The following is a 27,643-nucleotide window of genomic DNA, read 5'->3' on the forward strand; positions in this document are numbered from 1 at the left end:
TCTTTCTTTCTTTCTTTCTTTCTTTCTTTCTTTCTTTCTTTCTTTCTTTCTTTCTTTCTTTCTTTCTTTCTTTCTTTCTTTCTTTCTTTCTTTCTTTCTTTCTTTCTTCTGACAAAATGAGGGCCTTTTTGCCCCCCTAAACGTGTCCAAAAAGCCACCAAATTTTGCACGCAAGACCGGCCTGGCGAAAAATGTTATATTTATTGGTTTGCATTAATGGGCGTGGCAAAATGGCTCAACAGCGCCCCCCGGAAAACTTTGTGCCTCAAGCCCCACAATACGGTTTGACGTACATGCACGAAAATCGCTACACACCTGTATCATGTCGCAACTTAAAGAAAAGTCTCTTGGAGCCATGGCCGAAACCGAACAGGAAGTCGGCCATTTTGAATAAATTGTGTCATTTTGGCGAAATTTATGCCATTCATTCGAGAATTAATACGGCCCGAAACGTAACGTGCACCCAAGTGTGTTATACATCAAAATGTGCGTCTCCATCATGCGACTACGCGCATTACTTTTCTCTTTCAAAAGTGTTACCGTGGCGACGCTAGACGCCATAAGGCGCGCCCCCCCTTCATCTGATTGGTCCATATTTGATAGTCACCAAAAGTCACCAAATTTTGCACCAAGCCAGGCCTGGTGATAAATTTGATATTTCATGGTTTGCATTAATGGGCGTGGCCTAACGGCTCAACAGCGCCCCCTAGAATACTTTTCTCTGCCATAACTTTTGAATGGTTTGACAAAGAGTCGTGGGTGGTGTCATCGGACTCGGTATTGAGTCCTTGACCATAATTGGTGAAAATTAGCCCCGCCCCTTCTTCTGATTGGTTGTCCCTATTTTCTGCTATAACTTTTGAATGGTTTGACATAGAGAGTCGTGGGTGGTGTTTATTTCTGATATGCTTATGGGGGGCGGTGGCTATGAGTGCGAGGGCCCGTTCATCGCTGCTCGCAGCTTTAATTAGCATTAAAAATTGTCTATAACGTCAGCATGATGATTATAATATTGTGGTATTTCACAGGTGTAGGTGATGAATGTTTAAACAGATTTAAAATCTTAATGTGACGTGTCAGCGTACCATTGTATCATAACACTGAATGAAAAGACAGATCATCAAAGTTATGACATCTTATCCTGAGGAAAGTCTGGGAAATCTGACTGTTACCAGAGCAAACGGCTCATGAACAGATTACAACTCCTGCTCTGCACGGGGATTTTTGTAAAAAAAAAAAAAAAAAGGTTTCGGATAAACTCGTTGAGTGGCATTGATCTCTGTGAGCACTGGATTTGTCTCTGATTCTTTTCTTCCTCTGAAGGATAAAGGGAGGAATTGTGTCGCGGGGGTGAACAGCAAGAGCTCACTCCACTTGGTTCAGCAGAACTGAACTGTGCTTCATCTCACTGAACAATGCTGTTCATTATCACAAACGGTCCTGAACCCCACCGTTTCAGAGCGCCATGAAGCTCTGTAACAAGTCAAAGTGTTCATTATCAAAGAGTGGAAATCACTTAGGAGAGCTCTCTTCCAGCCTCTCTTGACAGGAGTCTCCTGAGGATTGGAGGACGTTTGTATTCAGATAAGGGAGCAGCGAGGACCCGGCAGAAGAAACCACGAATGACTGATATCTGCTCTACAAACAGATTCAAATACAAAAGTGGAGGCAAATACGGACTTCTTATCCATACATTCATTGTCTTTACCTGTTGGATATTCACGCAAAATGCGAGGCCACACCCTACATCGGGGTCACATAGTCAAAGCAACCACCCCCGCTCCCATGGTTCATTTAGAATCGCCAATTAACTTGACATACACATTTTTGGACAGTTCGAGGTAGTTGGAAACCCACGCGCTTGAAACAAAGGTATGGGCAGAAATATGTGCCACTAGAAACTGAATTTGAATCATTTATATTTGAATTTGAATTGCTCAACTTGAATAATTGCATTAAACCTGGATGCGTCAGCACCCGCCTCCCCCCTCTGTCCCCCTCTCCTCCCTGCGCGCACTTGTCACGTGTCACCTGTTGCTGCAAATCTTCACACACTCCTCAGCAGAAATTTTTCTACAAAAGGGCATGTTACAACCAAAAACGTAATAATGGCCAATAACGTAATAACTGTCAATAACGTAATAATTTTGGCCATTTCAAATGTAATAAGGCCAATAGTGTAATAATGTGCCAATATTGTAATAAAACTTTTGAGCCAATAACGTAATAACTTTTTGCCGATAATGTAATAAGGCATTACATTATTGGCTGGTTATTACGTTATTGGCCTAGTATTAAAAAATGATTACAAAATTATTACATTATCGGCAAAAAGTTATTACATTATTGACTCAAAAGTTTTATTACATTATTGGCACATTATTACACTATTGGCTTTATTACATTTGAAATGGCCAAAATTATTACATTATTGGCAGTTATTACATTATTGGCCGTTATTACGTTTTTGGTTGTAACAGGGCAAGATAAAAATCGACACTTTTTACACAGAATGGAGAAAACACAAAGGTTTCTAAATATCTAGCTCCCATTGGTCGCTTATATCGTTGAAAGAAAATAGAGGTTATAGTAGGCTACGTGAAATGAGTTCTTTGTATCTGCACTCGATTGCTCTTCCTCCGGAAGACCTGGATGTCTGGCACAGTAACTCCAGTAAATTGAAATTGAATTGCAAGAACTGAATTTGAATTGTGAGAACTGAATGTAGATTCAGTTTTTCAATGCAATGATTCAAATTAAACAATACAAATTCAAATGATGTGATTCAGATTCAGTTTTTTAATGCAATAATTCAAGTTGAGCAATTCAAATTCAAATATAAATTATTCAAATTCAGTTTCTAGTGGCACATATTTCTGCCCATACAAAGGCCCGGGCCAGAATTTAAATCAGGAAACTTCTTGCTCGAGGCAGCAGTGCTTCATCCAGCCCCCGTGCTGCTGAGACTGCTGGTAATTATAAAAATAATCCTTGAGCAGACATACAGGAGCTGTTGAGGAAGCATTCCCAGAAGCACCACGGCCTATTAGGATAAAATACTCCTTTACTTTCTGTAGTTGACTAAAGCTCCATCTTTACAGTGGAGATGAGTCACTTGTATCAGAGGAAAGAACTCAGCTCGCCCATCCGGCAGACCGAAGTGATGATAACACCAAGTGCAATCGGTTGTAATGAAGACCAGCTGCTTCTTCTGTGAAAGTTTGTCAGTGTTCAGCTATGTGCCAGAGAACGACAGACAGTATATGAGACAACAACATTCTCATTCATTGCACTTGTTTTTCTTGGATAACAGTCATACGACTTCCTCAGAAATATTCCTTCCAATCTGGCTCTCTTAACTTACTGATGATCATTCAAACACATCTACTAATAGGCTGTTGTAGGGCTGGGCGATATATTGAGATTTTAATATATATCGATATATTTTCAAACGGGATATGGTACGAGACAATATCGGTTATATCGATTAAAAAAAAAAAATTATAATTTGATTTTGATATAGCTTATTTTGTGACAAATTGACTTGAATGTTTTATTTGAGATTTGCACAAATGTTTTGTTATTTGCACAACTGTCAACCTCAGTGGAAAAGTCTGCCTGTTACTGTCTACATTGTATTAATTGCACAGTATATTTTAAATTAATTGTTATGCAGGAAAGGGATATTTGTTTTATTTTGTTCAAGAAGCATTTTTATTCTATATATGCAGGCAGTTTATTTTTATTTCATTTGTTTTATACATTTTGATATTGTGCAGACCTCTGTTAATAAAGGAACCTGTGTGACATTTGGCACGAGGCTTTGTATTAAAACTGACTGTTTTTTTAAGGGTTTGCCTCAGAAAAAAATGAAGCTAACAGAGATGCTAACAGAGATGCTAACAGAGATGCTATGCTATAATGCTTTGGGGGAAACCCCAATTATGGCACAGAAAAAATATGGATATATATCGAGTATCGCCATTCAGCTAGAAAATATCGAGATATGACTTTTGGTCCATATCGCCCAGCCCTAGGCTGTTGCCACGTCACCAGATGCTAACTACCTCAGCTACATGCTTTTCTCCAGACTAGGGTGCTGCTCTGTAACTGGAAGTGATTTGCAGTGAAGTTTCCTCATTTCAGCAGGCCAGCTAACACCCCTTTCTCATGTTTAGCTCTACAGCTAAAACACTTCTTTTAATTTGTTACGCCAGCTAATGAAAATGGAGACTTCTCTCCTTCACACCAGAGGTGACAGAGACTGTATTTGCGAAATTAAACTCTTGAGTAAGAACTCACACCAGCTCTGCCTGAACGGCCGTGAGTTAGAGCTGAGCTAAAAGTTAGTGATTAAACCGCCTGCTTCCTTCAGGCGTTGTGTCAGTTTCACAAGAGTTTCAGAGGATGACTAGCACGTTCAGGCTGGCTCGCCGGGAACTCAGCCGCACTTGCTCACGGAGGGGTTGCTGCCTGACCGTGGTGGGAGGCAACGCACGTATGTGGATGCCGATGCTAGCCTGCAGTCACAGCTTCACCTCGGAGCACCGCGCTCTCAAACTAGGTTTGTGACATCCACACACTCATTACTCATGCACTTGCATTTCCCCTGAGGTTTTCAGGGTTTTGCTCTTTTTACATTAAGGACAACAAGTGCTGTACAAACTATATAAATATACAAATATTCCAAAGTATTAGGGCCAAACTAAGACAAAAAAAAAGGAAATTACGGGAATAAAGTCATAATATAATGAGAATAAAGTCGTAAGAGAATAAAGTCGTAATATTATGAGAATAAAGTCGTAAAATTACGAGAATAAAGTCATAATGTTGCGAGAATAAAGTCGTAATATAATGAGAATAAAGTCGTAATATAACGAGAATAAAGTCGTAATATTACGAGAATAAAGTCGTAATATTACGAGAATAAAGTCGTAACATTACGAGAATAAAGTCGTAATTTATGAGAATAAAGTCGTAATATTACGAGAATAAAGTCGTAACATTACGAGAATAAAGTAGTAATTTATGAGAATAAACTCGTAATATTACAAGAATAAAGTGGTAATTTATGAGAATAAAGTCGTAATATTACAAGAATAAAGTGGTAATTTATGAGAACTCTAACAGGAAGAGTGTGTTAAAATGTTGAATATTGAGCATCTTGTGAAGTTATCTTATATATTTATAATATATTTAATATTACGACATTATTCTCGTAATATTACGACTTTATTCTCGTAATATTACGACTTTATTCTCAAAATATTACGACTTTATTCTCGCAACATTATGACTTTATTCTCGTAATTTTACGACTTTATTCTCATATTATTATGACTTTATTTTCGTAATTTCCTTCTTTTTTTTTCTTAGTTTGGCCCTATTACTCCGTCGTACAAAGCTGCCACTCATAATCTGGCTGTGCCTTGGCCCCGGCCCAAGGTTGTTTCCATCCAAAACATTTGTGCAACCCTGAGCTTTGGGCTCTCACTGGAACAGAGTAAAAGTCCTCAAGAACTGGGGCTCGCTTGAGATAAGCTTGTATAACAATATGGGGACATCCTAGTACGACGTCAAAACAAGTGCTATGACACAGTTAAAGTAACTTGTGTAACCTGATCCTTGAAGTAGCATATGTCTCACTGGGCAAACAATGTTGCTGGAGACAAAACTACCCTGAACTATGCAGGGTCCTAATACAAGCAAGGGCAGTGGCATGGACTTACTGTAGCAATTACCAGTCAAAACATGCTTGGTCTATTGAGATAAATGCTTTAGAAGAATACACAAAGGGAGGTATCCCATTGTGAGAGAAAAAAATAATTGGTAGACCTCTTGTCATAGATATTAGACTGCATTAAGTGTGGAAACTATAAACAGTAAATAAAACATGGATGAAACTGTCACGCTGAGGGCTTTAGTTTGACATTTGGTCCCGGTGTTGTTGGCCCATATTTGGACATATGCACTAGAGCTTAAGAGTGAAAATAAAAATCTGCCAATAGGTATATTTCTTTGATGGCTTTTTTAATTATAAAATTATTTCCCAAAGGACAAACACCACAGTTACAGTATCATAAAAAGTGAATCTAACTAATGATGCCATAATAATTTGTGGGGGAAACTGACTGTCTCAGTATTTAGCTGATGTGTTTTAAATCAGTCGGTCGGAGCCAGCGCCCAGCCATCATCAGAGGTACTTTTAGCCACTTCTGCCTTGGCCTCGCATCCAACAGCAGAAAACTGTATTGATACCATTAAATGACAATCAAACTTCTTTTTTTAGACTTGCTTTAGGTTGCATTACGCAAAGTGCTTAATTAGATTGAAGTGAGGAAATGTTTGCAACAAGGAAAGTGCTTTACGTGAATGGAACTGGTCTGTGAAGGAAGACAGCATGCTGTATTAATCCACCAACTGCTCCAGAGATGCATGCTTAGCCTTAGCCATGACTACCACCTAGGGCTGGGCGATATATCGAGATTTTAATATATATCGATATATTTTCAAACGCGATATGGTACGAGACAATATCGTTTATATCGATTTAAAATTTCTTTTTTTTTTTTTTTTTTTTTTTTAATTTTGATATAGCTTATTTTGTGACAAATTGACTTGAATGTTTTATTTGAGATTTGCACAAATGTTTTGTTATTTGCACAACTGTCAACCTCAGTGGAAAAGTCTGCCTGTTACTGTCTACATTGTATTAATTGTACAGTGTATTTTAATTTAATTGTTATGCAGGAAAGGGATATTTGTTTTATTTTATTCAAGAAGCATTTTTATTCTATATATGCAGGCAGTTTATTTTTATTTCATTTGTTTTATACATTTTGATATTGTGCAGACCTCTGTTAATAAAGGTACCTGTGTGACATTTGGCACGAGGCTTTGTATTAAAACTGACTGTTTTTTTAAGGGTTTGCCTCAGAAAAAAATGAAGCTAACAGAGATGCTAACAGAGATGCTAACAGAGATGCTATGCTATAATGCTTTGGGGGAAACCCCAATTATGGCACAGAAAAAATATCGATATATATCGAGTATCGCCATTCAGCTAGAAAATATCGAGATATGACTTTTGGTCCATATCGCCCAGCCCTACTACCACTCATCCTTTAAAATGTCAAAAACTGTGGGAATAAAAGAATATTCATTCTGATATCGGTCACTTTTTTACACCAGTTTAATCCCATTCAGGGATGTGGCCAGGCGTGACGACGTACCACTTCTCATCAAGGAGAGGACTCTGGCCCGGACAGGTCAGTCCATTGCTGTTAAAGAAAAAAGATGAAAGCTAAACAACTAATTCCTAAACTTAAACTGTAGGCCTACTGGCACAGCTCAAGCCTCACCTCATCACCAGCTCCCTTTGTTGCCAGGGAAATTAATTCTGAAAAAGGTTTCATGTTTGAATCTCCATTGGATCCTTTTTATGGGTGCTTTCACACCTGTCCCGTTTGGAGCAGTTGTTCCGAAACAGGGAGCGTTTTCCCCTAAAGATCGGTTCGTTTGGTATATGTGAACACAGCAATCACGCTCGGATGCGGGACAAAACAAGCGAGCCGAGATCTCCTAGGAGAGGTGGTATGGGCTCGCTTCCATTCCAGACCTGGAGCGGTTCGTTTGCAGTGAGAACAGAATCCACACAGCAACCGACACAACTCACTCATAACTGTTATGTTGTCTTGGTTTTTCCCGGGGTACGGAAGAGGAAACTCCTTCCGCGTTCATTTCTGACCAGTGAGAGAACAGTTGGTTCGCGCATGGCATTTATTAACAGCTTTGAACCGCTACAGACGGTTGCCTTGTGAACACAAACGCCACAAATGAAAAATGAAACAACTGTATCGATTTAGCCTCTGAATCGGAAAACAAAACAAACGGGCCACAGGTCTGAAAGCACCCTATGTGAAGTTGACATGTTCATCTCATCCCCAGATATTTTCTTCTCTGCAAACTCAAAGCATGCATTTTAGAGAGAACACCAAAACAACAAAACCCCCAACCATTTCCTCTGTTGTAGGAATCAGGTGCAGCACTGAAATATGTCCTACGTAATTATCAGGCAAACTCCACCGGAAAAAAAAAAAACAAAAAAAACTAATGGCATGGGATCTTTGTGTCAAAGTGTTAATTCTCCCCTTTGGTAGGAATAACATTTTACAATTTCAATAAAACTTTTAAATACATTTTGTGTTGACCCAACAGTTCATATGATGTTCCAGAAATGTCTAACCCACAAGCTACAAATGAGTTTTGGCGAGAAGTGATTCTATGTGTTTTCTCACAACTGCTGCCGCCTTTTGGAAAACATGGGCTTATTAGTGTGTGCATGAGTCATAAGCTCGGAAGTGACTTTTCCCTTGTCTCCACACCATTAGTCTGCTCTCCCATGCATCCAGAACTAAACAACATTCCCAAAGCAGAGCCTAATAGGCCAAAAAGACAGACCTGTGCCACTCTGATGAAATGGGATATGACAGCGGCTCTCTGCGGGGCGGTAGGCTTGCTGAGCACCATAAGCTGGATCCACTGGGAAACGCTGTTAAAGAGCGTGATGAAACGCTCCAGGATGGGGTTATCCACTGTGCAGCCATGCATCACAAAGCTGTGATAGTCCTGAAACTAAAAGAAGAAGTGGAGTATTGCAAAATGAAATTACACAACATATCACCACCCCCATATTTTTATACATTTAAAATTACTATAGCCACATTTAATTATTATTATTATCATTATTATTATTAGTAGTAGTAGTAGCAGTAGTAGTATTGAAGTAGTAGTAGTAGTAGTAGTAGTAGTAGTAGTAGTAGTAGTAGTAGTATTGTATTTCGTTATAGTTATGATATGATATGATGTGATGTGATGTGATGTGATGCGATGTGATGTGACATTCGGACAGAGGCTCCAAAACAAAAACAGCCTTCTTTTTCAGTTTTGGTTTATTTAAGTCACCATAAGTCAACAGATGACTCCAAATGTGATTGCACTCCCAACAACAGACTAGACATAGAAGACTGATGATAAATGACATCTTGCTGCAAAACGCTGAAGGACTTAAACTTTCTTCAGAAGTAAAATCTGTTCTGTCCTTTCTTGTAAATAGCCTCAGTGTTATGTCTCCAATCTAGTCTGTTTTCAACGTGAAAACAGAGATATTTATACTCCTCCACCACCTCCACTTCTTCTCCCATGATGGAATAAACGGGATCACTGATCAATAATACATCACTGATACACCTACAACTGCAGGGTCATCTGAGTATTTCTGCAGGAGACAGCGCTCCAGCTTGTAAAGGACGTCTGAGGTGTACAGCTGATGAAGGAATGGTGAGAGTACAGTCCTCTGTGGTGCTCCTGGTCATGTTAACTACACTGGAGAAAAGAACATGATCCTTACAGTGCTGCCAGCTTTGTCCAGATGACTGTGGGTTTGTTGAAGCGGATGTACGATGGCGTCTTGAACTCCAACCCCACGACAATAAGCAGACTGCAGTGGGTCCTGGAACGTGCTTGTTTGCTTATTCAGGTGGGTTAATAAAAGTCTATCCAGGACTTTCATGATGTGAGATGTCAGGGCTACAGGTCTATATTCATTAGGAGAAGAGGGATTATTTTTGATATTTTTGGTATTTTTGGAGTTTTCCCAAAACTCGGGTCTGGGAAAAGTTCGGGGAGGCCATGGAGGAGGACTACCGGTCGGCCTCAAGGAAATTCTGGCAAACCATCCGGCGCCTCAGGAGGGGGAAGCAGTGCTCCGCCAACACTGTTTACAGTGGAGGAGGGGAGCTGTTGACCTCGACTGGGGACATCGTCGGGCGGTGGAAGGAATACTTCGAGGATCTCCTCAATCCCGCTGACACGCCTTCCGTCGAGGAAGCAGAGGCTGAGGATTCAGAGGTTGATTCATTCATCACCCAAGCTGAAGTAACTGAGGTAGTTCGAAAGCTCCTCAGTGGCAAGGCACCGGGGGTGGATGAGATCCGCCCTGAGTACCTCAAGTCTCTGGATGTTGCGGGGCTGTCGTGGCTGACACGCCTCTGCAGCATCGCGTGGCAGTCGGGGACAGTGCCTCTGGACTGGCAGACCGGGGTGGTGGTCCCTCTCTTCAAAAAGGGGGACCGGAGGGTGTGTTCCAACTACCGGGGAATCACACTCCTCAGCCTCCCGGGGAAAGTCTATTCCAGGGTGCTGGAGAGGAGAATTCGGCCGATAGTCGAACCTCGGATTCAAGAGGAACAATGCGGTTTTCGCCCTGGCCGTGGAACGCTGGACCAGCTCTACACCCTCCGCAGGGTGCTCGAGGGCGCATGGGAGTTTGCCCAACCAGTCCACATGTGTTTTGTGGACTTGGAGAAGGCTTTCGACCGTGTCCCACGTGGCATCCTGTGGGGGGTGCTCCGAGAGTATGGGGTCGGAGGCCCTCTGCTGAGGGCTGTACGGTCCCTGTATGACCGGAGCAGGAGCTTGGTTCGCATTGCCGGCAGTAAGTCAGACCTGTTCCCGGTGCGTGTTGGACTCCGGCAGGGCTGCCCTTTGTCACCGGTCCTGTTCATTATTTTTATGGACAGAATTTCTAGGCGCAGCCAAGTGCCGGAGGGGGTACGGTTCGGGAGCCACTTGATTTCATCTCTGCTTTTTGCAGATGATGTGGTCTTGTTGGCTCCCTCGAGCCAGGACCTTCAGCATGCACTGGGGCGGTTTGCAGCCGAGTGTGAAGCAGCTGGGATGAGAATCAGCACCTCTAAGTCCGAGGCCATGGTTCTCGACCGGAAAAAGGTGGCTTGCACCCTCCAGGTCGGGGGAGAGTTCCTGCCTCAGGTGGAGGAGTTTAAGTATCTTGGGGTCTTGTTCACGAGTGAGGGGAGAACGGAGCGCGAGATCGACAGGCGGATCGGTGCGGCGGCCGCAGTAATGCGGTCATTGTATCGGTCCGTCGTGGTGAAGAAGGAGCTGAGCCGAAAGGCAAAGCTCTCGATTTACCGGTCGATCTACGTTCCCACCCTCACCTATGGTCATGAACTCTGGGTCATGACCGAAAGAACGGGATCCCGGATACAAGCGGCCGAAATGAGTTTCCTCCGCAGGGTGGCGGGGCGCTCCCTTAGAGATAGGGTGAGGAGCTCTGTCACCCGGGAGGAGCTCGGAGTAGAGCCGCTGCTCCTCCACATCGAGAGGAGCCAGCTGAGGTGGCTCGGGCACCTGTATAGGATGCCTCCTGGACGCCTCCCTCGTGAGGTGTTCCGGGCATGTCCCACCGGGAGGAGGCCCCGGGGAAGACCCAGGACACGCTGGAGTGACTACGTCACCCGGCTGGCCTGGGAACGCCTTGGGGTCCCCCCGGAAGAGCTGGAGGAAGTGTCCGGGGAAAGGGAAGTCTGGGGATCCCTGCTCCGACTGCTGCCCCCGCGACCCGGACTCTGATAATGCGGTGGACAATGGATGGATGGATGGATGGATGGATTTTTGGTACTGGAAAGGGGCAGAATGTCATCTACAGCACTAGAACTTTGTCCTGGCTCAGGCTGAGGTTGAAGAGATGCTGAAGAATCCACCAAGCTGGTCTGAACAGGTTTTCAAGACTCTGACGATGGAACAGCAGCAAGATCCATGACTGGGATGGAAGATGAGACAGCTTAGGTCTGGCAGGGAAGATGTGGGTCAAGGGAGGATGAGAGGTCTGCTTGGCAGGAGGCGGGAGAGGAGGATGTTGGGATTGTTTCTGAACTGAACCTGTTGAAGGATGTGTTAAGTTCATTGATTCTGTCCAGACATCCATACCTAATCCTCGTCCCGCTTGAAGCCTGTGATGTTTATTCCTGACCACACATCTCTTACATTGTCCTGCTGGAGCTTTTTCTTCAGCTTCCTCTTGTACACATCCTTGTTGTCTCTAATCGTGACTTTCAGTTGTTTTTGGACAATCCTCAATAATCCTGTCCTCCTCCTTGAAGACTCTTTTTTTCCTTGTTGAGGAGCTCTTTCAGGTCACTGGTGATCCAGGATTTATTATTGGGGGCACTTCTCAGGATTTTGTCCACACAGAAGTTGACATAATCAGTCACACATTCAGTCATGGCATTAATGGCATCTCACAGAGTGCATTTCAGTCTGTGGCTTTAAAACACCCCTCGTGAGGTTCTTAAGCTTCCTGTGACTACATCCTCAGTCCTTTCGGTCACAGGTTTTCTTTGGATAAAGGGGTTGTAGGTGGAGGAGAGGAAGACCAGATTATGATCCACCTTGCAGGGTTCAGGTCGTGCAGAGGAGCTGCATGCATCTCTGACATTTGCGTAAAGCAAATACAATCATTTTGTACAACATTGTTTTCTCTGGTGGAACACAAATGTTGAAATGTTGCAAATTTGGCAGAGAGAGACACGTGGTTGAAATAACCAGTGACGGCTACAAACACACTGGGTTGTTGTCTGTAGCTTAGCAACAGCGGAGCTGATGATGTAACGCAGCGTCTGTACCAGCTGATGATTTGTCCTTGTCAGCGCTTCAAGCTTGGTGATCTTATTTCAAAGAAACCTGATGTTACCGATTATCACATTTGGAAACGTTGGTTTAACCGTCCTCTATTTCTCTAATTCCTTTAGTCCTGCTCTACATCCACGTCTCCTATTCAACTCGTGGGGGATTTGGGGTCTCGGTCAGTTCGGCTTCTTGATATCTCGATCAGCTGCTCCCTCTTGTAAACCACTCATACGTTGCCATGATTACTCAACATAACAGGTCGTAAAAATGAAAAAGTAATGAAGGACATCCCTCAAGCAGCAGACCAGCCAAACCAGGATGAAAAATGATTTAAAACCAATGATATTGATGAAGAGACTACTTAAAAAGCTAGTAACAATTGAAAAGCTACTGCATCAAACTGCCACCAAGAGCTGCTCTATTCTAGAGATATGATATGATATGATATGATATGATATGATATGATATGATATGATATGATATGATATGATGACAGATTGTTGCAGAGTCTGAGTCACCTCAGAAGCCACACCGATTGATCTCCCGCTTCATTCTTCCCTCACTCGTGAACAAGACCCTGATATACTTAAACTCCTCCACTTGGGGCAGGATCTGATCGCCAACCCGGAGATTGCGCTCCACCCTTTTCCGACTGATTTAGAGTAGCTGATTCTCATTCCAGCCACTTCACTGGGTGGAGGCCACCAAACCAGACCCCCTCTGCTCCTCGGCTGCACCTAGAAATTCTGTCCGTGAAAATAATGATGAACAAAATCGGTGAAAAAGGGCAGCTTTGGCGGAGTCCAGCCCCCACAGGAAACGAGTCCGACTTACAGCCGACAATGCGGATGAAGTTCTAACACCGGACGTAAAGGGACCAGACAGCCTATATAAAGGATTTCGGCACCCTATGCTCCCGGTCAACACCCCACAAGAGTCCCAGGGGGACACAATCGAATGTCTTCTCCAAGTCCACAAACAGATGTGGTTGGGCAAACTCGAATGTGCCCTTCTGGAACCAACTGATTTTTGTAGAACGGGTCCCCTGATCCACAGCCAGGACCAAAACCACACTGGTCCTCTTCAATCCGAGATTGATCTGGCGGATCTTCCTCTCCAGTACCCCTGAGAAGACCTTACCAGGGAGGCTGAGGCTCTATAATTAAAGCATACTCTTCTGCCCCCCTTCGTAAAGAGGGGGACCACCACCCCGGTCTGCCAATCCAGAGACTCTGTCCCGGATGTAAACCGAGACAGGCTCACAACATCCAGAGCCTAAACAACCGCCAGAGTTGTGGTGAAGAAGGAGCGACCCAAAAGGCGCTCCATTTACCAATTGGTTTACGTTCCTACTAGGGTTGCCACCTTTCAGAAATAGAAATAAGGGACGCCCTGATTTCAGCAGCGCAGGAGCCAAAAAAAAAGCCCCAAAACTTCTAAACTGAATAAAAATGTGTTTATTTTATATGAAAAAAAGCATCAAGTGCTTTAATAGCATTGAACTTGCATGACTGTACAGACAGACAACCATAATAGCAGCTGAAATAGCCTCCTATGCTACGTATGTCCACATCAGCCCAGATGTAATATAGCCTACAGGTGAAGAATATGGTGTAAAAGTTAATTTATTTCAATAATTCAACTAGAATATGGTGTAAAGGTTAATTTATTTCAATAATTCAACTAGAATATGGTGTAAAAGTTAATTTATTTCAATAATTCAACTAGAATATGGTGTAAAAGTTAACTTATTTCAATAATTCAACTAGAATATGGTGTAAAGGTTAATTTATTTCAATAATTCAACTATAATATGGTGTAAAGGTTAATTTATTTCAATAATTCAACTATAATATGGTGTAAAGGTTAATTTATTTCAATAATTCAACTAGAATATGGTGTAAAGGTTAATTTATTTCAATAATTCAACTAGAATATGGTGTAAAGGTTCATTTATTTCAATAATTCAACTAGAATATGGTGTAAAAGTTAACTTATTTCAATAATTCAACTAGAATATGGTGTAAAGGTTCATTTATTTCAATAATTCAACTAGAATATGGTGTAAAAGGTTAATTTATTTCAATAATTCAACCAGAATATGGTGTTAAAGTAAATCTATTTCAATAATTCAACTAGAATATGTTGTAAATGTTAATTTATTTCAATAGTTCAACTAGAATATGGTGTAAAAGTTAATTTATTTCAATAATTCAACTAGAATATGGTGTAAAAGTTAAGGAAAATACGGTACAAATCGTGTCCCGTATTAGTTCAATACGGGATGCAACATTTTTTTCTCAAATAAAGGACAATTCCGTATTTTACGGGACGGGTGGCAACCCTAGTTCCTACCCTCACCCGTGGGTAGCGGTGGCTAGTGACCTAAGGACAACATCGCGGATACAACCAGCGGAAATTAGCTTCCTCCACAGGGTGTCCGGGCTGTCCCTTAGAGATAGGGTGAGAAGCTCGGTCATCTGGGAGGAGCTCTGAGTAAAGCCACTGCTCCTCCGCATCAAGAGGAGCCAGATGAGGTGGCTTGGTGAACTGGTGAGGATGCTTCCTGGATGCCTCCCTGGTATGGAAGGGTCGTCCGGGAACTCCCCCCAGATGCGCTAGATGAAGTCTGGGCTTCCCTGCTTAGGCTACTGCCCCCGCGACGCGACCCCGGATAAGCGGAAGAAGATGGATGGATAGATGATATAATATATCCGTTTTGGACAGGACTGTTGGTGTCTGGACTGTTTCTGTCATGTTGACTCTCTGAGCTGGAACTAACAATAGCTTCATCTCTTAGACTCTATTCTAACCAGACTAATCAACAAGGTTTTCCCTTAATTAAAATGTATATTGGCTGAAAAGTATCTATAATTATCAACAGGCTGAGTCCCTCAGACTTTTTAGGTCACAGTACTCAAACATCTACTAAAAAACTAGTTTTGATCTATTGATTATAGCTAATTATAGACCAATTTCATTTTTATTTCTAAATATCTTGAATGAAATGTTTCAAATGAAAGCATCATCTGCATATAAATTATTTGTTTGAAGTGTTTCACTCTGAATTTAGATATGTTGCTACAGAAACACACAAAGAGAACAGGTGAAAGATACCAAGGATCATCGTGTGTCAATGCTTGAGCTGCTAGGTTTGAACATGTTGTGTTAAAAGAAAGCACATTAGCTTGGTTTAAGTCACATTTAAGTGATAGATTCCAGTTTGTTCATGGAAAAAAGGAGTACTTTTCTCTATATACACTTCCATCAGGTACTATTATCAGACAGCATGGCATAAAGCTTTGATTTGAAGAATTATACTCAGCTACAACACAAAGTTGTAATTATTGGTCAAAACCAGAGACAAATACCAGAGCACTACCTACAGAGAAAGGCAATGACAGTGCCCTGTAAAAACCACATAAAAGAGTGGACAAACCAATCTTGGCATGCTGCAGGGTGGGGCTTCACATGTAATTAGTAGAAATTATGAAATGAGAAGCTAATGCAAGCTAAAAGAAGTTAGCACATGCTAATTGCAAAAGCTAATTGGTGTATTTTGGTCTTGTTCCAAAGATGGCTGACCTGACTTAAAGTCTATGGCGATAATAGCACAAAATCTGATCCTGTAAGCTTCTCACAAAAATATTTTATACTGGATTTATACCAGATTGCTTGGAGACATTTTACTACCACATAAAAATGTCCATCCATCCATCCATTATCTATACCCGCTTTATGCTTTGCAGGGTCATGGGGGTCTGCTGGAGTCTATCCCGGCTAATTATCAGGTGAGAGGCAGGGGTTACACCCTGGACAGGTCACCAGTCCATCACAGGGCCACATATGTACACACCAGACATACTATAACTCACACCTACGGGCAATTTAGAATCATCAATTAACCTAATACACATGTTTTTGGACTGTGGGAGGAAGCCGGAGTACCCGGAGGGAACTCATAAAAATTTGTAGGATATAATTTCTATTTTATTAATTTATTTATGTCATCCATCCGTCCATTCATCCATCAATCTCCACTTGTCTGGGTTGGGGTGATGGGGGCAGCAGCCTAGGCAAGGAGGAAAGGGCCTCCCTCACCCCAGCTTCTTCCTTCAGCTCCTCCAGTCCCAGTCAATGTTTAGTCTAAACCTTTTTTTGCTTAGCAATTCCAGTGGGCCTGTGTCATGTAAACATTAAATTGCTCAAGAATTCAAAGACTCCAAGAGCTGTAAACATCATACAGATGCACTTTTCTCGTTGCAGGTTGCGCTCAAACTGACCAGGATCTTGCAGAAGGATTTGTACTCCAAGTATGTCAGGTGTTCAGCCAGTTCACAGGAATCGAGGTGGTCAAACAGCAGGGACATTTTCCTCTTTTTGGACACAGATGGGACACGCTGAGTGACCTGTCGTTTCCATTTATATGATGGCCTGAAAGGTGCAAAACAGCAGTTTTGTATTTGTAGGTATTTTCAAACAACACCTTAAAAGTTATAAAGATGCATTTTATAACTTTATAATCACTCCAAGTTAACGCTTAACTTGCATTATGGACTATGTATTGCAGGGATATTCAATTGGCGGCCCGCGGGCCACATGCGGCCCGCCAGGAGCTTTTATGTGGCCCCTGGTCATATTTCAAAAAATGGGGTGTTTGTTGAATTTTTTTTTTTTTTTTTTTTTTGTTTTTTTTTATAATATTTTTATAACTGGCTACTATGGACTAAAATGGTTGTGCTCAATGCTTAATATAATATTCAAATAAGGAAATCTTGGTGGAAAGTGGTGCTTTGTCATTATGGCGTGTTTTATTAAAAGTAGGTCAATATCAATTTCATTAAGTTTGCACAATGCATGGTTTCAACATAAACTTGCATTCAAAATAATATTTCTTTATCTGAATATTATATTTAACATTCACAATTACTAAATCTGGAGACAATTAATACATAATTCATATGTAAACTAGATATATTTAAATGTATAATACAAACGTATTATATTTACATAAGTCTTCGTCTTTGAGTGCAAAATACATTTTGAAAACCCCCACATTTTCAAATTGTGCGGCCGTCTCCATACAGTCCTTTTGCAGATGTGGCCCCCGGCCGAATCTAGTTGAATACCCCTGATGTATTGAATTTGAGAAGTATCTAAAGCCAATTAAAACCTCAGCAAACTACAGCATAAAACTTCTTGGGAAGAATTTATTTTAGGAAGGGTTGTTTAACAGCCATAAACGTTTTTATCTGGTCTGGAAGCCGAGGTCACACAGAAATGTTTTGTATGAACAAATAACAAGTCACCTTTCACTGTACAGCTCTGTAATTCTGAACAGGCAATAAACAGCACACTAATGCCTGAAGGCACAGGTACACAGTTACACTGTCAACAACACATGCAGCATTTAGCAGCCACTTCACTCACACACTGTCCAGATCAATGAGCTGACTCTGGCTCTCATTGCCTTTGGTGGTCAGCAGGTCTTTATAGTCTTTGATCTGGTCTGCCAGCTCCGGGTTGAGATTGAACTCTGCGGGAAACTCCGAAATCCAGTACCTGGAAGAAAGGCCAAAGGGGGAAAGACAGACAGATGACGCCATAAACTGAGGGGAAAAAGAGGAAAAGAGGAAAACAGACCTGACTAGAATGTGACAGCTTCCGACACTGTGACCTTTACGTTTGACACTTTTCATCAGTCTCGCTTGTTACATGGTGATAAAATGTAACTTTTCACAACACAAACTAGTTTCTATATGGTATGAAGTTAATTTTAGCATCCATGGGAAGCAAAACAAATACCGTATTTTCTGGACTATAAGCCGCTACTTTTTTCATAGGTTTTGAACCATGCGGCTTATACAAAGGTGCGGCTATTCTGTGGATTTTTCTTCCATCGCTCGGGGCGCTCTAACCGGAATTAGAATCAAAACTAAGACAAAATAAATGCAAAGAAGAATACGCTACTTCTTCTTTAGCAGATAGAAGTAGGTAGAAGCAGATTTCAAACAGATAAATAGATAAATAAATACTGGTTATTTTCTCTTGGTTCTGTCCCGTTTCAATCAGCAAAGTTGCTGCCGTGTTAAAAGACACTGTTAGGAATTGATCTATTTAGGTACAAACATGTACATCATTTACAGTTCAAAATCCTTCTGTACATGTAGTAAATATCTAATCTAACAACATAAATATCTGCGGCTTGCATATCTTTTTTTTTTTAAATAGAGCGGATGCGGCTTATATACAGGTGCGGCTTATAGTCCAGAAAATACGGTAAATCAAATGCAATTAAATACCAATTAAGAACCAGAGCAAGAGCAAAGAACAGAAAGGAGAAACACTTGTTCATTACTTGATGAGGTGGCATATTCTTGTTCGGCACTCTGGAGTACAGCTGTCCTCTTGAGATCTGATTGCCAAGTCAAGGTGTGACTTCATCAAATGTGCAGCTTCTTCTAACAGGATGGAAACTTCAAGATATTTGGCTTTAATTTTAAAGGATACTTCAGCACAAGCTTTTTAGCCATGTCACTTGAAGGGATATACCAAGGGTGCATCATGAGGACCATTCGAACCAAGGAAACATCCTTTAAGGTGCCTTTATCTTCTTTAAAAAGAAAAAAAATCAGACAAATCTGATTAACATAGTTTTCAGTTGCTCTGTGATCAGTAGTTTATTTGAGTGCCAGTAAATTGTACAAAAAAAAAGCATTTTAACAGAGTACTATTTTCTAAACTCTAAATTGAAATATACATTGTATCAAAGTGCAGAGAGTTGAACAAACATCACAAGATTTTTTGTATTTCTCAAGTCTCTTATCAAGAAAGAGGGAGGCTGTATATGCAGTACTCGAGTTGTAAAAAAAAATCAAGGGGGATGGTGGATTTTATCATATGGGGACAGCTAATTTGTGCTGATTACAAATAATATAATATATCACAAATAATAGCAGTGACCAAAACACCTGCAGAAATACTGCAGGAATGACATAGCAGCAGTTAAATGCAGCCTTCTGTAAGCTTTAAATATCCACTGGGCTTACATCAAATACATCAAAACACAACAATAAAAAACAGTTTTCTGAACTTATCAATATGACTCTGTCCTTCACAGGATAAGTAAAATGGATCACTGCAAAAACTCAAAATCTTAACAAGAATATTTGTCTTATTTCTAGTTAAAATGTCTCATTTTAGTAAAAAAAAATCTCATTACACTTAAAACAAGACTCATCACTGGAAAAAAACAACAATTTTCACCTGTTTCAAGTAGATTTTCACTTAAAATAAGTAGAAAAATCTGCCTGTGGAACAAGATTTTTTTGCTAATGAGAAGATAAATCTTGTCCCACTGGCAGATTTTTCTACTTATTTCAAGTGAAAATGTACTTGAAACAGGTGAAAATTGTCAAAAAAGTTATTTTTCTGGTGTTATTTTTCTGGTGATGACTCTAAATGTTGAAATGGCAGTAAAACCACATTCATTGAAGAAATGACATAAGGGATGGAAAGGGGGGATGATTTTGACTGTTTTTATTTCAGGGGGGATGCCATCCCCCCTCCTCCCCCCTCAACTCGAGTACTGTGTATATGACACCACATGATTAAATTAACTTTAAACAGATTTTTATAGATAATTCTTGGTTTTTGAGGATTCATGACTGATTCTTATGAAGCATCCACAAAACAATCATAAAATAGCACACACAACATCATAACTATTCAATATGATGGATATTATTTACAATTTTGAGATTGAAAGCATCACATTCACCCCACACACACCTCACACTGCAGGAAAATCTGACAGGATAAATTGTGGACCGGGACAGTTGGGACTTTACTTAGGATCGTCAGAAGAGCAGAATTGGGACCAGATGTGGCACAATAATCTCGCAGTGCGCAACTAGTTTAAAATGTAATGACATTTTTCTATTACAAGGAAATGACAAACCGAAGGCATGGATGCATGCTTCCACCAGCTCGTCCACCGTGGCCGACTGCTCGGATAATATGGATTCCATCCTTCCTTTCGTCTTCGTTCGTCCTTCGTTTCACTATATGCAGTTCGACTCCTACGACACTCACTGAATAGGGACAGAAGATGAAATACATGGATTGAGGAGTGAGTAAAACGGAAATTCAGGAAAAACAGACAGAACTGAATAGCTGAATGGACACTTATTTTGCATCTTGAATAGGACAGTTATTAGATCCATATGCCACATCTATGACTGCATTTGTGGTGATGTCTGATTGGTGAATAAAAGGACTGGTGAATGTTTGACATTTTTGATTAGTGGTGCCAATACGATAGCAAAAACATCTGCTAGGGCCCGTCAAAGAACATGTGTTGTCTGACATGGTGACAAAATCTTACAAAAATGGTATCGTGCAGAAATATTCAGTCCCGGGTAATACATCAGCTCACAGACATGTTGATAACATGCTGACATGTTTAAAAATGGCTGTGTCTGAGCAGCAACAGGAGCTGTGTGTATTTATGAGCTGTTAGCTCTGTCCACTGGCGAGCCTCCAGGAATTCAACTTATTTGCTCGAGCCAAAACTGGCTGTTTCCAGGAGCCAGTCATCCTCAGTTTTTGTTGTTCTGCAAGGATTCAAATTACATCTGTTTTCACGCTCAAGTTGTGACCCATTTCATCTTCTCATGGAGTCAAACTTTGGTGAACTCTCGCTTATAAAGCTATTCTTGGTCTGATGCTACGTTATCTAGGGACCAACATCCTTCTAAGAAAGTACAGGAAGTTAGAGTCAGCAAAGAATTATGCAATGTATCTACGCCCCGATGACTGTATCTTAAGGTGTTACACACAAGAAAGTTATGCCTGGTTGTAAATTGTTGTGATCCACCTAGGGTTGCCACCTTTCAGAAATAGAAAATAAGGGACGCCCTGATTTCAGCAGTGCAGGAGCCAAAAAAAAGCCCCAAAACTTCTAAACTGAATAAAAATGTGTTTATTTTATATGAAAAAACTAAATGCTTTGATTTAAAGTTTAAAGTGCTTTAATAGCATTGAACTTGCATGACTGTAGAGAAAGCCAACCATACTAGCAACTGAAATATCCTCCTATGCTGTGTACGTCCACATCAGCCCAGATGTATAATATAGCCTACAGGTGAAGAATATGGTGTAAAAGTTAATTTATTTCAATAATTCAACTAGAATATGGTGTAAAAGTTAACTTATTTCAATAATTCAACTAGAATATGGTGTAAAAGTTAATTTATTTCAATAATTCAACTAGAATATGGTGTAAAAGTTAATTTATTTCAATAATTCAACTAGAATATGGTGTAAAGGTTAACTTATTTCAATAATTCAACTAGAATATGGTGTAAAAGTTAATTTATTTCAATAATTCAACTAGAATATGGTGTAAAAGTTAATGAAAATACGGTACAAATCGTGTCCCGTATTAGTTCAATACGGGACGCAACATTTTTTTCTCAAATAAAGGACAATTCCATATTTTACGGGACGGGTGGCAACCCTAGATCCACCAGTCATTCGCCATTTCACCCCACAACGATTCTGCCGCTGCAAACTGCAACAACACGTTTTAAAAACAATTAACAAGCCGTTCTTCCTGGTCATAAAAAAACAAAAACAAAAACAGAAAAAGCGATAAAACAAAAGTCATGCGCCTGGATGTTTGGATTCAAGAGATATTATTATATCATGCTTTATGACTGTGAACTTTGAAGCCTCATGTGGTAAAGGCCACGCCGTGCATGTTGCACGTCCACACTGAAAAGGAACCACAAGTACAGACATTTTGAAAACAAAAAGCATCTTTCTGGACATGGTTCTATGATGTTTGCAGTCAGTTATGACTCTATTGAAGAAATATGCTTAAAAGGGAACCATGGCGACCACAGTTACTAACATGCTCAGCGGCTTTAATTAAAATCCGTCAATGAGGAATGTTTTTTTGTTTGGTTTTCCTGTAATCCCATATGTTTTAGTCACGTCTGGATCCGCATACTTTTAGGTCTGCTGGTGAAGCGTGAGACGATAACAAGTGATTTTGCTGAGTGCCTTTTAAGCAGGATAGTTACACTTGAGTGACAAAGTTGAGCAACGACATCCACAACAATCACACCTTGTTGCTGCACGCTGGAGCTAATTCTGAGTGTTTTCCGTTCGGTGACTGTGAGAGTGCGTGAAGAGTATGTGTATATATCTATTGTGGCTGACACAATGAAGGATTTCACCGCACTGTCTCTGTTGCAACACGGTGGGTGGACACACTCAATTACAGGCTTCACAAGCTGTCGCAGCCACGCTCATTTGTGTAAGGACTGAGGGAAGAGAAAATACAGAGAAATGAGAGAGAAGTACACTCTCCAAGCCTGAATATTAGAATTGCACAAGGGAAGGGGCTGAAAGTAAGAGCAATGGTGGGAAAAAAGCTGAAGTTGAGGTAGAGAATTGTCCGAGGATGATGAGATGAAGTGTGAAGAAATGGCGAACAGGAGCCAAAAAACAATGCTCCTCTGCTGCTATAAATAGTGCTGCAGAAAGCGAGTCCAGGTTATAGAGTAGTACTGCACCTCATAGTGAAATCTCAGTGGAAAACAAAACCAGAGAATGCCTTTGACCACAGCTTAGAGAAAGGTGCATATATCTCCTTTCCAGCCTGTATTGATTGTTCCCAGACAAACCTGTCCATGATTGCTGCTGAATATACTAGAAAGGACAATAGATCTGAAGCTCTCCATGGCCACAGAATGAAAGTCGATATTCATGATTGGGGTAATCTTGATATGAAAAGGGGAATTAGTCCTTTTTCAATGTTTTTTGGTGATGTAATTAGCATCTGTTTCACTTCTGCAATTGACTTCAGTTCAGAACAGCCTGCTCTCGAAAGCCAAAGGGGGAAATAAAACCACCGTCCACACAGGTGTCTGTTTCGCACATCCCTCTTTGACACAATGAACAGAAAACACAGGGTTCCCACCTCTGCAGAGGCCGAGGCTCCTTTTATCTAGTCTGGTCTGGCACTGCGGTGTCGGCGGAGCCTGTCCTGATGATGACACCATCGTGCCATTTCATGCGAATGCACCATTCATCATCCCGCTGACACAAGCGCTTTGTCGCAACCCAGGAATCAATTCTCTGCAAGCGTTCAGGAAAATTCAAACTGATTTATAACGAGGTCTCTCTCATTCTGACTTGTAACCCCCACATGCATAGCCCTTTCTCTGATTGTGTTTCTATAGCTGGGAAGAAGTGGACTGAGTGGACGTTGCACGCGCTGCCAGAGCTGTGGAGTTGTCCTGGTTGCCTGGTGATGACACCCAGGGTCATTGATCAGGCGGATTAAAGTGTGGGATGGGGCACAAGGGAGGATAAAGGGACGTTGACCGAGCTGATTCTGCCCCCGGTTTACTCGGTAATAAAAATGTCCCATTTTTCTCGATGGACACAGACACCTTCACGCTACTGCCTCTGCAGAAACCTCAGGTACAGCCTGCAAACATCTGGCGCTTATTGTGCTCTCATCAGGTAGGAATCAGCGTCTTCAAACAGACATTTGTTGTCATATTCTAGTAACGCCATTGAATGAATGAATGAATTAAGTTTATTCAGTCATTGCAACACAAAACAACACCAAAAAAACATTGTACACAGCATTAACTTTTCATACAAAACCAAAAAAATGTGTTGATCAATAACTGAAAAGGCATAGGCAGAAGCAAACTGCTTATAAAAGCCTATCCTATAGTACCAACTTTCTATTTTTGGCTACCGACCTCCAGAAAACCAAAAAGAGAATAGAAAAGCAAAGAAACAACAAAAGGCAAAGAAACAATAGAAAAGCAAAGAAACATTAACAGATGGTCAATTGCACTTATAAGTTTAGTTTAGCTTTACAGGGGAGTGGCCGAGCGCTTGATGGAGTAGGACGTGTTTTCGGTGGCTCCTGCCAATTTCTATTATAAGTGTTATCCAACTGTGCTTTTTTGTAACTCAACCTATCATTTTATTTTGTTGGTTGCACATTGTGCCCGTTGATAGTTTTTTTTTGGCCATTTTGCAATGACGGGAAAGGGTAAATCCCGCACCATTCAGACGCACCTGAAGCCGTGCTCACAGGCCGTCGCATCCGAATCAGCCCCGTCACCGCCCGGTATGGACACTGATGCCCTAAAACTGGACTTAATGGCTTCTCTGAAAGAGGATATTGCTGGAATCATAAGAAAGCAGCTGCAAGAAGTTCTAGGTGATGCCTTGTCACCTATCAAGTCTGAACTGCAATCGGTGAAGTCTCAACTAGTTAATGACAAGGCTAGTACCGATGCTAAGTTGGCTAAGCTAACGGGAGTAATGGGAGACGTGGAAGAGGCGCTCTCGGGATGCACTGATGACGTAGTCGGGATGAAAGCATCGATTGACCGCCTCACCGCCAAAGTTGTTATGCTGGAGGAAAAATGTGAGGACTTAGAGTCAAGATCACGCCGCAACAATATCAGGATTCTCGGTGTCGCAGAGGGCCCCGATTCTTGTTCCCCCACAGCCGTGGCCGCGATGCTCAAGGAGGCGCTCGGGATGGAGAAGTTACCCCTGGTTGATCGGTCTCATCGGACCACTCAACCCAAACCTAAACCGGGTGAGCGACCAAGAGCCATAGTGTGCAGGCTCCACTACTACAATGATTGTGTCGACATTTTACGTCGTGCAAAAGAGCCTCAGGCTATCAAATTTGGGGGCAAAGTGATATCGATCTTCCCGGATTATACTGCGAAGGTGGCCCGTGCTCGCGCTGCCTTCAACGGTGTCAGGCGTGTTCTCCGGGACATTGAAGGAGTCAGGTATGGACTTTTGCACCCGGCGAAGCTACGTATTACTCATGGGGGTGCAGAGAAGTACTTTACCTCTCCGGAGGAGGCGATGCTTTATGTGAAGACTTTGATCCCAGGGTGAGCCGCACTTTTTTTTTTTCCTCCTCTTTTTTTTTTTTTTTTTTTCTGCTGAACTCCCAATGTAGGTTGTTTTTTTTTTTTTTTTATATATGTTTATCAATATTGCACATATTTTATTTCTTTTTTGAAATTGGTGGGAGTCACTTCTCGCTTTGTTCTTCTGCCATTGGTTACTCTGTTTCTGAGTTGTTCCTATTTTGCTGTGAACAACCGTTTTTCAGAATGACACTGCTGTCTCCACTGTTCTTGTTCTTTATGGGGACTATGGGTGTACTTGTTCAGGGTTTTGGGGGGGGAGGGTGTTTTAACTCAGCTCACTTTTATTATTTATTTTATTTTTGTCTTTTTTTTTCTTTTTTTTTTTTTTTTTTTACTCTATTATATATATATATTTTTTTTTTTTTTATGTTCTTAAATGAGTAATAACACCATAAGTTCTGATATTGCTGGGCCAGGCACATCTTTTCGTTTCATTAGTTGGAACATCAAGGGCATGGGACATCCAGTAAAAAGGTCGAAGGTATTTACACACTTGAAAAAATTAAAGCCCTCTATAGTTTTCTTACAAGAGACTCACCTTCAGACTAAAGACCATCATAGGTTGCAGCGCCCATGGGTGAGTCAAGTTTTTCACTCAGAGTTCAACTCCAAATCCAGAGGAGTCGCTATTCTAATCAGTAAGAAAGTTCAGTTTTCACCCACCAATGTCATAGCTGATAAGAATGGCAGGTATGTCATAGTTGCAGGGTTGTTAATGCATAAAAAAGTCTTATTAGTCAACGTATATGCCCCAAACTTTGATGATGCTGGTTTTGCCAATAGCCTGCTGAGTAAAATACCTTTTTTGAATTCACATTTGTTAATTTTTGGAGGTGACTTGAATTGTGTCTTCGATCCAGCGTTAGACCGTTCCAATCCTCGTAGTCTGAATATATCTTCCATGTCTCAGGCATTCTCTGATTTTATGAATCGTAATGGCTTGGTTGACCCCTGGAGATCCCGCAATCCATCTGTACAAAAATTTTCTTTTTTCTCTAAGGTACACCATTCTTACTCTAGGATCGATCATTTTTTTATAGATCAGTCTTTAAATTCCCGTGTAGTTTCCTCTGACTACTTGAGTATAATTATATCGGATCATGCACCACTACTGTTAGATGTTCAGATAGGTTCTCACAAATGCAGTCCACCTCTATGGAGGTTCAATTCTCTTCTATTGGCGGAAAAGGAATTCTGTGATTTTATCTCCCACTCGATCGATGAATTTTTATTGTTTAATAAAAATGAATCTACCTCATATTCTTTACTATGGGAAACACTTAAATCCTACCTAAGAGGTCAGATCATATATTACTCCTCATTTTCGAATAAGAGACGCAATGCGAGGTTGGCCGAACTGTCTACTGCCATTGGTAATTTAGATCAAAGATATGCTTTAAACCCTACTCCTGAGCTGTATAAACAGCGGATTGATTTACAATTAGAATTTGATTTAATTTCAACCAAAGAAGCGGAAAGGTTGTTATTACATAGTCGGGCTTCATATTATGAATACGGTGACAAAGCTAGCCGCCTATTGGCACATCAACTAAAACGTCAGGCAAGTTCTCGGTCCATAAATGGGATACAAAAGACCCAAAGTGTCATTGCAACAGACCCCAAAGAAATCAATTCTATATTTAAATCATTTTATTCCTCTCTATATACATCAGAATTTCCTACTGACTCAAAAAACATGAATGAATTTCTTCATGATCTTAATGGCCCTGTTATTGGTTCGGAGGTGGCCAGTGGCTTGGACTCTCCACTTAGCCTCACTGAAGTAACAAATTCTATCAAAGCAATGCAATCAAATAAAGCTCCGGGGCCTGATGGGTTTCCCATCGAGTTTTACAGAAAATTTATTGAAAAATTAGCTCCTTTACTTTTGGCAATGTTTAATGAATCATTAGAACGAGGTACTTTACCACTGACTCTGACACAGGCTACTATAGTTTTGCTTCATAAAAAGGATAAAGATCCGACATTATGTGGTTCATACAGACCGTTGTCTTTGTTGAATGCTGATGTAAAAGTGTTAGCCAAGGTAATTGCTACTCGTTTGGAGAGGGTTCTACCACTGGTCGTATCTGAAGAGCAAAATGGCTTTATTAAGGGACGTCAATTATTTTTCAATACACGCACTCTTTTCAATATAA

The 27,643-nt window shown here is 41.0% G+C and overlaps 1 protein-coding gene across 5 annotated transcripts in view; it reads right to left on the reverse strand.

The window, feature by feature from the left end:
* LOC133419935 (RAS guanyl-releasing protein 2-like) overlaps nt 1–27,643 on the reverse strand; it is a 76,614-nt gene that overhangs the window by 40,010 nt on the left and 8,961 nt on the right. For 3 of the 5 annotated variants that reach the window (XM_061709411.1, XM_061709412.1, XM_061709410.1), the window contains exons 2-7: nt 20,450–20,582; nt 19,000–19,102; nt 18,848–18,904; nt 17,920–18,051; nt 16,773–16,923; nt 8,461–8,634 (exon numbers count right to left, since the gene is read on the reverse strand). In XM_061709411.1, coding sequence (XP_061565395.1) covers nt 8,461–8,634; nt 16,773–16,923; nt 17,920–18,051; nt 18,848–18,904; nt 19,000–19,102; nt 20,450–20,519 — 687 coding nt within the window. In that variant the 5' untranslated portion in view covers nt 20,520–20,582. The remainder of the gene's footprint in view (nt 1–8,460; nt 8,635–16,772; nt 16,924–17,919; nt 18,052–18,847; nt 18,905–18,999; nt 19,103–20,449; nt 20,583–27,643) is intronic. The other 2 variants (XM_061709413.1, XM_061709414.1) reach the window with 2 other exon arrangements.

Source organism: Cololabis saira, chromosome 20 (genome assembly GCF_033807715.1).
Source record: "Cololabis saira isolate AMF1-May2022 chromosome 20, fColSai1.1, whole genome shotgun sequence".
Classification (NCBI taxonomy): Eukaryota; Metazoa; Chordata; class Actinopteri; order Beloniformes; family Belonidae; genus Cololabis; species Cololabis saira.